Genomic DNA, 13528 nt, shown 5'->3' on the forward strand with positions numbered 1-13528 from the left:
CTAAAAGGACCTCGGGTCAACACACACAAGTTTTACTGCACTGGCTGCAAAGACCTTAAGCCAAAGATACTTAGAGATCTATACAGATATAGATCACAGATACTTATGAATTCTGTCCGACACACACACACACACACACACACACACACACACACACACACACACTTCCTTTAGTGCCTATTCCCATGTGTGTTATAGATCATTGGAGAGAATCTCTGCACAGGATGAGGAACTTCAAGTGCCACCCCAGGGGTGTAAATTCTGATTCTTTACCCAGACTCCGCTGCCACACCGTTACTGTGTCATGCGCAGACAGAGACATCTCAGACCAGTGCAGTGCCAAGGTTGGTCTTGTTAACATCTTTGCTCAGTGTGAGGAGGCACATAATGGCCTCCAGCAGTGTCAGTGTCAGGGACGTGCTAATCAGGATTCACTGCATTATTATGTCCAAGATGTTTCCATTGCAGTGGAAAGCGAGGGTGATAGTCAGGGGAAGGGCTGCAGTGTAACGGTGTAGCGTAGCCATGTAGCTGCATAGCACCAAGCCTGCGGATGTTGCTATGCTGGTCACAGTTGCTCCCTCCCTGATAACCCCTCTGCTCCAGGAGGTGTGAGTGACCTTCACAATCCATCACTCCCCCCGATCACGCTCGGTAGCCGATCGGTACAATCTTTATGACCTGATGAAAGTCTGCGCACACGCACACACACAATATCTACCAAATATTTCTCTCCGCTCCGGGGGCGAGTCAACTGTTCCATCACAACCACGTTCACAGCTCCCACTGAGCAGCAACAGGAGGAACTATGGGGGGATTCTTTTGACAGCGTCTTTCTCTCGTGTTGTGACACAGAAAAACAGACAGACAGAGAGAGAGAGAGAGAGAGAGAGAGAGAAAGAGAGAGAGAGAGAGAATATGGCTGCTGAAAACAGGGATGAACGCCGGTTCAATTTGCTGCAAACCGCCCCCATGTTGAGCACATTTTGGGTTATTACCATGAGGTTTGGCAGGCTGTCACTATGTCATTGGCATGTCAGGGACACAGTAGGCAAGTTGGATGAAAATCGCACGTTGCACTTTTTCATGTTTATGGTATCACCGCACACACACATTAACTGGAGATTGGTATGTGTGGTCCCTATCGCAGAGGGGTCACTTTGCAGCAGGGGTCTGGCATTAGCAATCACGTTCTCCCCTCTTAACTCAATCAGGTCAGCAGCCCACAGCCTGGTAAACACAGACCTGGATTGGCTTCTCATGCGTGGCTTTACCCCCCAAAATGTCCTTTATGAAACACCTCTGAAAGGCAGCAAAAACCTTTCCCTGTGCAGTTACAAAGCCACAACATCAGACACAATACCCTTATGCCAGAGACAATGTCTGAGACTGAATAAGAGACATACAAAGAGAGAGAGAGAGAAATGAAAAGAGAGAGATTGAGAGAGAGAGAGAAAGGATGGCAGAGGAAGAGTACTACCAACCTCTAGCGTCAAAGAACTCATCGTCAGAGCTGTCGATGGACTCCTGTGTGATGTTCTGCATCCGCCAGTGAGAGGTGCTGTGCTTGCGCAGGGAAGCTACAGGAAATGAGGAGAAGAAAAAGTGGTTACACTTCAAGGCAGAATAATTAATAAATATCAAATCAGCCCCCCTCCACCTCTACGATGACATTTCCACGCCAAAGACTAAAAAACATAATACATCTAAATTCACAAGATGGGATTCATGAGTGGAGTAGCCATAAAGTATTTCAAATGAAATGAGACCAATAGTAAATACTTGCTTCTGAAATCCTAATTAATAAGCACTCACATCAAGATAACACAGCGAGGACAGCTGTGCTCATCAAACTCAAGCTCAATCCAGTGAAAGCTAAAGAGAGGTGACGATTCCAAGGACCGAACTGATGGAACTCCCTAATGCTCGCTCCGTCTAATATCAAAGTAAATGGTCTTATCATCTGATGACTGAAGGCTGTAGCAGAGTTAATTAAAAAAAGCACTATGAGGCAGCCAAAGCCTCATCTTCTCTGTAGATACATTTCAGATTTTTCTGAAAAAATCAATGTGTGAATAACATTTACTGAGTTCAATTAACTCAATTAACTCAATTAACTGGGAATTAGAAATCAAAGGAGCGAATAAGAGGCACTTGTATGCATATTCATGACCTACAGGAATAAAGAATACATGAATTGAAAACCTTTGTATCACAGGGCACATCGTCTCTCGATGTACTAAACATCTTATTCTCCCACACTTTACCTATGGTCATTTTGAGCCATTTCCTATGACCTGTTTTACACTTATGAGGCATATCCTCGATTAGAAGTAGCTATATAACAAAACCGTCTGTGGTGAGCGAGAGCGGTGTTAAAATGGTTCTGATGAGTTAATTGAGTAAAATGAGTTATTTCATCTCATATAGGCGCAGTAGGTATGTACGAGTTGGCTCTAAATCTGTGTTGAAGTTGAACTTTTTGACACAGACACAGATGACGTGAGGCGACGCAACACTCAGCCTTCGTCACTGCAGGCTCTTTGATGCCAGATTGGTGTGTCTCTGGGTAAATCCATCGAGAGGATGGAAGGGGGTGGACCTGGGACGCTAAACACCATTGTTGAGTCTTCTAGGTGGACCTTATTCAAAGGAACACTGACTGAGGAAGGCGCTTGGCGACTTGACAACCCCAGTGAAATGCTCACAAAGGCATCTTTGTTGTTGTTGCTATTAAGTATTGTTATATGTATTGGTATGATGGTTGAAGTGCTCTCTAGGTTGTTGGGTATGAGTACTTGCATGTGACAGTGAGGGGTTTGGCCACTGAAATGCCAAACCAATAGCACAAGGAATGTAACATATCTCCCTTTAACTTAAATTACAAAACAGCTCTTCTCTCCAACACACTATTTATTCATAGACCTTGGCATGCCGCCTCCCCGGGGCCCAGAGTCATCTGCACCCTTTGACTGCCGTGTTGGTAATAGAATTGCCCTTTTTCCATTTAGCTTATTGAAAAGAAAATCCCCACTCTCCCTTATTTGACAAAATAAGTGTAAATGGTTTATATTAAGGCAAGCAGTGGCTTGGTGTTCCGACCTAAAAAAAAATAAGAAAAACGATCCATGAGTAATGTTCTTATATCTTGGTATCCTTGGAAAACTAATTCTGCACACAGAGATCAGAGGACGGAACAACATCAAGACCATTTCAAGACCCAGAATCTCCCATCACAGCCCATCATGTCCAGAGCAGCATGTGTTTGATCTGAGCTCCAGGGTGTTTCACGCACCCGTCATCTCCATTACCTGCCTCCACACACCACCTCTCACACCATCGTGTGGCCTGATGAAACGCAGGGTCACGGCTTCCATTACTCGTGTGTACCTTTAGCCAGCGCTGTTCCCCGTCTCCTGAAGACTATCCCCTGCGCTGTGCTGTGCTGTACCTCACACCCCTCATCCGGACCAGTGAAGTTTTCTGGCAGATATCGAGACACTAGCAGGCCAGATGTTTCTTTGCCCTGTCTGGCCATAAAGCACACAGAATGCATGTTCCATTTGTGCACTGCAAAACAGCTCTACTCTCCCGCACTTGAATCACTTTCATCCTTTGCATGGAGCGCACCCCCTAGGCCTGGGTCATCGGTGCCCTCTGACCCCCTCTGACAGCAGGCAGCAGCATGGCAGCGAGCAAGAACTGCCAGAGTGAGTTTCTGATTTGCTATCAGCTTGACAGCTGAATAGATCACCCAGTAATCCCAGTCCTCCAGTCTTGAAAATATAAGATGAGACATTATCTAGACATGATTTAAAAACTGGCAAACTCAGTGAAAAATAAACGATAAAAAGTTTGGAAATTGTTGTTTGGTTGATTATTTCTCTGTTGTTACAATGCTAATTGGCATTGTATTTCATATCGTTGGAAAGCCTGTGTATTTACCTTTACAATGATGTTCAATTTGTAAGGATCATGCATTTGTGGAATGAGCAGCACAGAACAAAATTGTCTGCCGATGCTAAACAGTGTATTTTCCAGTTGATATTGATTCTGGTTTTGAATTGTTTGGTGGATTGGATGATTGAACTCTTGATCAGTAACAAGGAACAAACAAGACATATTGGCAATTTTACACTTTCTTCATTTACACTGTTCATCCCACAAATGCATGATCCTAACAAGTTGGCCATCATTGTAAAGGTAAATAAACAGGCTTTCCAACATAATTAAATACCATTGTAACAACAGAGAAATAATCAACCAAACACAAATTTAGTTTGACGAGATGATTACAATAATGAGGTTAAATTGATAACCCATTATCTGTGCAAATGGAGAAAACTGATCTGTTTGACGTGTGGAAAACATGTGTTGATTGAGTGACTGGTTTACAAATAACAAGATTTGTTTTAACAATACAATATCAGGAGTATCCATGTGATATTGCCCATTGTGCACAATGAACTTCTTAACAATGAAATGAAAAGAAATTCTCCAAATAAAAATAACTTCTTCCTGGGGAGTTGGTGCTATTGTCTGAATCCAGTAAAGCATTCGTTTGGCTGGTGATGAAATAAGCAGGGCAGCTTTTCTGAAAGACACATAATTGGTCTCGTTCATCTTGTTCTTTAACCAATCAAAAAAAATTCTTGCATGAATTGGCCTAGAACCGACAAAAGAAGAAAATGAAGAAGAAGGACTCCAGGAGGACGTTAAATTCCAGGAGGAAAAGTAAAATGACTCAAATGGCGTCTTTGATCTCAGAGAGATTGATAGCAAAGATGAGTAGTTTTAGATGCTTAAGTCTCAGTCTTTATCCTCGAGTGCTTCTCTGCAGATCATCTTCCTTACTCTTCTAACACTTCAAATACAAAACTGGTGTATAAACCTCTGAAGTAAAACTTCTTCCACTATATTACCATTCAACAGGTCAAACACTATGGAACCATACACAGAGTAAAATAAATGGTCATTTAAAGCAACTCAGGGTGAATTATATGGTTTAATGAATGCAGCTTCGATATGACTTACCATTCCATTTTCTCTTGTAAGTACTGAATTCTCTTCAGACTTTTCCTTCAGTGTCCTCTTAAACATATTCTATTTAATATAGCAAGAGAGACTGATAAATTACTTTTTCAACGTGTCCATCAGTTTTCAATAACTGTTGTTTGGGGTGATAGCACCACTGCCTCATATTGAACAGTTCATGTCCTGCAAGGTCACAGAAATAACAACAGAACACGGAACACATCTGTCAAAGTCCAGGACAGCGGATTCATTACAGTAATATCATTTGTCTTTTTCAAACAAACATTATTTCACTTCCTAAAAAAACATCAGTGGGTACCATATGGTTATTGCTGAGAGTGCAGTCATGTGTCACTATGTTACCATTGTGATCTGTGTCTGTCTTCTTTTTCACAACAACAGGAAGATCAGACTCTGATTCAAAGTTTCAAATTCAGCTTTGAGTTTGTGGGTTTAAGAGAAAGTGATTAATAGGGCGCTTATTTGTAGACCTCTGGAAGGTCCAGTGATCATGTCAAACTTACAGTTGCATTAACATCAAATGACTTAGAGAAGAGATAGACATTAACATTAATGGACTAACAGTACAGATAGACATTAACATCAAGGGACTTAGAGAAGAGATGTATGTATATCTCCCTCAGTAGCCCTTGTGTGCTCTCTGGGAATCAATCCTGTGATCTTGGTGCTGTTAGTGCCACTCCACTCTACTCTACCAGTCACGCCGCAGGAGGTCCTTTGAATAATACATTTAAAGAAGAACTAGAGGGATGAGGTCATATCTACCCTCACTGGTTTCCAGAGAAATGGGGTTTAAGTTATTTTACCAAGTTCTAATGAGTTCCCCATTACCCATTATTTCCTGTGCTTTTCCTAGAAATGTGTTGAGAAGCTGTACAAAATGATCCAGCCAAAATGGTTCATTCTTTTTTGTTAAAATAAATGGTTACTTCTCCTGAATGTGTGAACCACATTCCATATATAACAATATTACAATTTTAATATCCATAACTCATCTGAAACCTTATCTCTAAGATAGATATCGCTCTTACCTTCATTAAGCAGCTACATCAGCTCACTCATATTATGTTTAATTATGCAAGACTCCAAGAGGTGCAACACCTCTATGTCTGAATATCCACAGATCATAATCACAAAAATCCTTTAGTCTTTGGGGAACCCTGCACCTACCTTCCTATTGCTTTCCAATAAGACTGGGCCAGCTCCCGTTTAATAATGTACCCAGACAGGTCTGAAACAAGCTGCTCTGCTTCCCCAAACATACTAAATTGCTTGTCACCTTCGAGGACAAGCTTAAGCCCAGGTTTCACATCAATCTGAAAATGATCTTTCTCATTTACATTTACATTTTCATTATTATGTTACTAGGATCAGAACAATTTGCAGTGATATACTTTGTATGTCTTGTAAACAATATGATTAACCAGTCTAATCTTTAGAGAGCAATAACAATATTAGGCTTTAACTGTACTAGTACCTCCAGCCTATGTCAGTTCTGCCACCTGAAGCAGTGGACAGTTAACCTCTGGATCCACACTGCACAGGTCAGTAATGGTGTGTGATGAACTCAATCTGCAGGGGGTGATACTGTTTTATAGAGCTCAAATCAGATATTGGACTGAGAGAGATCCTAATCAGAGCTGCATACATCAGAGCTCTCTGTTCTTGGATCAGTCTGGCCTGGATAGACAGAGAGCAAATTCAAACTGTAAACGGTTCTTGACAAAACTCTCTTAATGCTCATCAGCACAACATATCCCATAGCAATGGGTCAAATGACAATATATACTGTTTATATACAGTACTGTGCAAAAGTTTTAGGCAGGTGTGAAAAAATGCTGTAAACTAAGAATGCTTTCAAAAATGGAAGTGTTAACAGTTTATTTTCATCAATTCTTCATAAATTAACAAAATGCAGTGAAGGAACAGAAGAAAATTCTAAATTAAATCAATATTTGGTGTGACCACCCTTTGCCTTCAAAATAGCATCAATTCTTCCAGATACACTTGCGCAGTTTTTGAAGGAACACGGCTGGTAAATTGTTCCAAACATCTTAGAGAACTAACCACAGATCTTCTGTGGATGTAGGCTTCCTAAAATTCTTCTGTCTCTTCATGTAAACCCAGACAGACTCGATGATGTAGAGATTAGGGCTCTGATGGGGTCATACCATCACTTGCAGGACTTTCTGTTCTTCTTTAAGCTGAAGATAGTTGTTAATGACATTGGCTGTATGTTTGGGGTTATGTTCCTGCTGCAGAATACATTTGGTGCCAATCATACGCCTCCCTGATGGTATTGCATGATGGATTAGTATCTGCCTGTATTTCTCAGCATTGAGGACACCATTCATCCTGACCAAATCTCCAACTCCACTTGCAGAAATGCAGCCCCAAACTGGAAAGGAACCTCTACCATGCTTCACTGTTGCCTGCAGACTCTCATTATTGTACCTCTCTCCAGCCTCCAGCGAACAAACTGCCTTCTTCTACAGCCAAATATTTTTAATTTTGACTCATCAGTCCAGAGCACCTTCTGCCATGTTTCTGCACCCTAGTTTCTATGTTTACGTGCTTAGTTCAGTCACTTGGCCTTGTTTCCTTGTCGGGGTAGAGCTTTTTGGCTGCAACTCTTCCATGAAGACCACTTCTGGCCAGACTTCCCCGGACAGTAAATGTCTGTACCTGGGTACCACTGGTTTCTGCCAGTTCTGAGCTGATGCCACTGCCGATTCTTCCGATTTCGAAGGTAAATAAGCTTGATGTGTTTTTCATCAGCTGCATTAAGTTTCCTTGGCTGAACACTGCGTCTACGATCCTCAACGTCTTCTTCAAAAGAGCTTGAACTGCACATTTTGAAACCCCTGTCTGCTTTGAAATCTTTGTCTGGGAGAGACCCTGCTGATGCAGTATAACTACGTTGTGTCTTGTTGCTGTGCTCAGTCTTACCATGTAAATGGATAAAAAATAAACATTTATTGTTTACATTTTTCAAAGCATTCTTAGTTCATAGCATTTTTTCACACCTGCCTAAAACTTTTGCACAGTACTGTATATATGTATGTACAAGAATGGCAGACAGCAGGTATTGTCCTACCATCAGAGAAGCTATATCAGCACAGAGTCAGACTGACACAGCAGGTGCTTAAGCAGGTACATCAGTAAATGCCAAAGCTCAGAATATTCTCGTGTCACCATGGTGCTTTGGTGCACAAGTCATGCCTCTATGATCGGCCGAGCCTTTTGAGAGACATCAAGTTTGAAGGAAAGGCACATTGGGAGTACTTGCCACCCTACATCTCACCAGGGACAGTGCATGTTCCCCTGTGGCCAGGAGCCTTTGCATTGAATCCAACAACACGTGTGCTTATTTTCTCTATTGAGCCCCACTGATGAAGTGAAAGGCGACTATTTCCTGTGCTTTTCCCAGAAATGTGTAAAGAAGCTGTACAAAATGATCCGGCCAAAAAGTTTCATTCTACAATGCTTAAAGCCACAAATTGTTACTTATTCTGAATATGTGAACTATACTATATAGTATAACAATATTACGATTTTTATATCCATAACTCATCTGGAACCTTATTTCTGAGACAGATATCGTTCTTACCCACATTAAGTAGCTAATTGTTTATTCAGCTCATGTTTATATGAGACTCAAAGAGGTTCAATACATCTGTGTCTGAATACCCACAGATCGTAATCACAATAATCACTTGCTGTTTCTGTTTGGAACCAACATGTTGAAACATCACATCTGCATTCAGAGCTGCATCTAGACTAACATGGCTGAGATACAAAAATCTGCATTCAGAGCTGCATCTAGACTAACATGGCTGAGATAAAAAAAAAAATCTGCATTCAGAGCTGCATCTAGACTAACATGGCTGAGCTCAAACATCTGCATTCAGAGCTGCATCTAGACTAACATGGCAGAGCTCAAACATCTGTATTCAGAGCTGCATCTAGACTAACATGGCAGAGCTCAAACATCTGCATTCAGAGCTGCATCTAGACTAACATGGCTGAGATCAAACATCTGAATTAAGAAACGGCATCTAAACTAACATGGATGAGCTAAATCAATGCAGAGCTGCATCTAGACTAACATGACTGAGCTCAATCAAGGCAGAGCCAACTTTAGATTCAATCATATACTGACTTTCTCTATAGAACTGTGACATTGACCCTGCTAGTGGGACTCTAAGGCATGTTTTCTCCCTCACACACACACACACACACACACGCACAAAAACTAACACACACACACACAAACACTTGTCACATACACACACACGCTTTTGCACACACACACACACACACACACACACACACACACACACACACACACACACACACACACACACACACACACACACACACACACACACAGCTAGCGGCTTCCGCAACTGCATCATCTCTGGAGTACTCCCAAACACACAGGGCCCTGAGAGAGAGGCCTTTTCATCAAAACTATAATCTCCTCCAGACACGGGTGCCTCTCCTCTCCTCTCCTCTCCTCTCGTCTCCTCTCCTCCAGACACGGGTGCCTCTCCTCTCCTCAGGCAATCTCCCGCAGCACTCTCGCTCCCTCTCACGGCCCTCCACCCCGCGCTCATTCAAGCGTTCAGGCCATCTTCATTTTTCTCATTTGCACATTAGCCGCACGCAGATCCCCCTTCTTCTTCCCCCCCTCTGAAGCCCAGATGGACAGATGGTGGCCCAACCTCACCAGCTGGACAAGTTGGCTGAGTGCTGAGTAACATTTCTTTAAATAGTTAAACTGTTTTTCTCTTTCCTGTTTCCTTCTTGTCTAGATGTTTTTTTTTTAATGACTTCCGCTGTGATTCAAATAGTTGGTAATTCATCACTGATGACTCTCCATCAGGCCTGTGTGACACTGATGACTCCAGGCAATCTGGCCCACTCAAAGACAACACAGGAGTCTTGGGTCTTTGTGTGGCCAAACCTGAGCTCCCTCTCACTCCTCTATCAAGCTCCTTCTCATGTGTCGCTTCAAAGGCCCTCAGTGTTCAGGGCCCTCAGTGTTCACGGCCCTCAGTGTTCAAGGACCTCAGTGTTCACGGACCTCAGTGTTCACGGACCTCAGTGTTCACAGCCCTCAGTGGGGTCCTGTTGCTCCTGTTGGGAGAGGACAGGGTGTCTACCTGTCACCTGTTCTTCAGGCCGCCTTTGCTTAACACTGCTGTCCTCAACTCCTTAAGAATTTAGCATACGTTTAGCTGCAATAACACTAATTGTGGTTGCTAGTCAAAGGTATGAATATTGGAATCACACATAGAAATACATATGATCATATGACATAACTGCCAGTATATGACATTTCAGCAGTGGTGGAGGAAGTACTGAAGTTTAGTACTTAAGTAAAAGTACAAGTACCCAGTAAAAAGTAAAAGTACTACATCAACAATCCTACTTAAGTAAAATGTACTTACTTTTAAATTTACTTTAAAAGTAAAAGTAAAAATACTCACGCAATGGGTTGTCTCTTAATGTCTAGGTTGTGCCATTTTGATAAAGAAATAGCTAGTGATAATAAATGCCTCTACAGAGGTCATTACTAGTAATAATTATAAGCAACAACATTAGTAAAGTGGAGAGGTTGGTTGGTGTACTTATTAGGCCTACTGTCTGCAATACTGTTCACACTTTATCTTACAATTCTGCAAATGACAAGTTATCTACCAGGGATAATTACTTTTGATTGCAGAAAAGGAAAAAAACATTGAGTAACATATTGAGTAAAAGACTAGGCATTAAGATTGCATGCCAGGCAATAACCAGTCAATGAAAAAGGCAAATCTTCACGTTAGCTTGACATTGCTAAACTACCAGCTTTATCTTACCACTACGTTAAATAAATAATCAAGGTACAATCGTGTTATTTTGATGCTATTGCTGTATGTCAACATGTATTTTACTAAATAACAGTATAAAATCATGTCAGTAACCGCATACGATATGCAAAAGTCATAGACATTAACTTATCATAGCAAGAACTCTGCATAATTCAACCTGTTTCTCCAAATTTGAAGGCGATTTTTTGAAGGCTAGCAACTCTTTTTGTGAGGTAGACAGGAAACGCACTGAAACCTCCCGGAGTTATTCTTGGGGCCTCTGAACTTGAACATGTCTGTTAAATAGGACCAAGGGTGGCTCATATCAAAGGGCTCAGTCGAGGCTACCTCTGGACAGTGGTGGGTAGTAACACGTTACAAGGAACGCAAATGAGTAAAAAAGTACATTTGTCGGGTAACGAGTACTTTTTGCGTTCCTTTATAAAGTCTGCACTTTCACTCTTACTCGAGTAAATATTTGAACTAGAATTATACTCTTTACTCAGTTACATTTCCATTGTGCTTTCATTAAAATTAGTATTGTGATAAAAGTACACATATCTTTGTTTACTGGAATACAAGCATACACGGCAACCAGAGAGGGTAAAAACGGAGAGGTCAGTTAGCTATGCGTTATCGACGCGCCCTCCACAGGTTGCAACATTGTTGTCATTTCATAGCCGCGCAGGAGACAACTTCAGGTCGCATTTGTTTTATCTGTACTGCAGCTAGTCCTGGAGATAAATGTTATATCCTTTACCATTTTACAAACTCACATCCTCTGCACAAGGCGCAGTGCAAACTCTTGCACATAAAACCAAAGAGTATAGAGGTACTTCTATACACTTTGATAAAACTCTATACTGCTAAGACCTTTCCATTTAACGTTAGGCTACATTGGCTGCAGTAGTCACGTTAAAATGTTAGCAGCTAGCGTAACGACTAGATGGCTACCGTTAAAGTTAGCAGTTTGTTTGACTGACTGACATAGTTGCCAGCTATGAGATTTGTTATGAAAAAAAAAATACATCTTACATGTACAATGAAGCAACTTGTGAAGAAATGTTTCAAGAGTGCATTTCTTTCTGACTTACTCACGTTATGTTTTTCATTGATCCAAACACTCCAACACAAAAAAGTAACTTGTAATTTGAGTAACTTTTAAACAGAGTACTTTTTTACTCTTACTTGAGTAAGTTTTCCTATTGGAATATTTACTTTTACTCAAGGCGATTTTGAAGGAGGTAATTGTACTTTTACTTGAGTACCAATTTTCAGTACTCTACCCACCACTGCCTCTGGATCTATGTTGAATGATTAAGACTGTTTGTCAGGCTGTCTGTTGAATGTTTAGGCAATGGCAAGTCTACTGGAGTCCACTCGCGCTGCTGTCAGACGCGTACTCTGCTATGATTGGAGCTGATAGAAACACCTGATTGGTTAAAACTTCCAACAGCAACGCTTCCATGTTTTTGTGTAGGCAACATTTTGGCGAAACCGTTTTCATAAAATGTAACAAGTCACAACATATATTATAGAAATGTAGCAGAGTAAAAGTAAAAAAGTATGCACTATTATTTTTACTTAAGTAAAGTACAGATACGTACAAATGTACTTAAGTACAGTAACAAAGTAGAAATACTTCGTTACATTCCACCACTGCATTTCAGCCAGCAGAATCAATGCTAGCTTAAATTTGTACTGCATATCAGCACAAACACAGGCGTTAGCTTAACAAAGCCCCAAACATCTCATACTATTCGATTCTTTAATTAACAACATGTCCATTGTAAGCTTTACATCAATCTTGTGGCTGGCAAATGGCTGTGATAGTGATTAGCATGAACAAGGCAGTATATAGGTTGGTAGCAGTAAACAGGAACAGAGTCTAGGTCTGGTGCAAGCTTGATGGGATAATTAAGGGGTATCTGAAATCATTAGATGAAATTGCAAAACACAATTAGGATTCAATTTGAGCAGCTTAAATAGTAGATGCTGTGTGGCGATCAGCCCATCCCCCCACCCTTGCGGAATACCAACACACACTCTTAAGGGCTTCTCACCAAAGGGGACTCGCTCTCGGCCCTTGCATACAGACTGTTGATAAACCCTGTGCCACATATGCTAACCAGTGTGCGCCAATTGCATTCCCACGCAGCAAATATAATAACGTAGAGCGAGGCTCAGAGAGAAACCAATCCTGTTCCATACACACACGAGAGGAGCCGTGCAGGGTGCCAGCGTGTGGCTGGGGGGTGTAGCTGGGTTGTTGTGGTTCAGGCTAGAAGCTGGGTTCAGAGAGGAGACACTGGGGTGAAGGTACACTAGGCTGAACAAAACACCCCTGGGGGGGTGAAAGGCTCACGGAGGGAGGCAGGCAATTAGGGCCCTCTCTCCAGGAATGGGAAGGGCACTTTTAATCACGCTTGCTGCAAGACGGAAGGGAAGGGGAGATGCTTGAACTTCACATGAGAGGAATGCACACCGCTTGCAGCACAAAGGCAGAGGAATGGCCTGACAACCCGTTTGAACCATCTACAGTGGCTCAAGCACTGAAGAAAATGGATGAATCGGTGAATATTAAAACCCATGAGAGCATGCTGTTTATCACTTGA

The 13528-nt window shown here is 41.7% G+C and overlaps 1 protein-coding gene across 1 annotated transcript in view; it reads right to left on the bottom strand.

Annotated features, from left to right (window-relative positions):
- The window catches only part of LOC308370420 (membrane-associated phosphatidylinositol transfer protein 3-like), a gene marked incomplete at both ends in the record, with an annotated part of 106606 nt that extends 103229 nt beyond the window's left edge, over positions 1-3377 (bottom strand). The window contains 2 exons of the mRNA XM_080845072.1: positions 1485-1580; positions 3296-3377. Of these exons, the coding sequence (XP_080701198.1) occupies positions 1485-1580; positions 3296-3377 (178 nt within the window). The remainder of the gene's footprint in view (positions 1-1484; positions 1581-3295) is intronic.
- Between the last annotated feature and the right edge of the window lie 10151 nt (positions 3378-13528).

This window comes from Sprattus sprattus (genome assembly GCF_963457725.1).
Source record: "Sprattus sprattus genome assembly, chromosome: 9".
Classification (NCBI taxonomy): domain Eukaryota; kingdom Metazoa; phylum Chordata; class Actinopteri; order Clupeiformes; family Clupeidae; genus Sprattus; species Sprattus sprattus.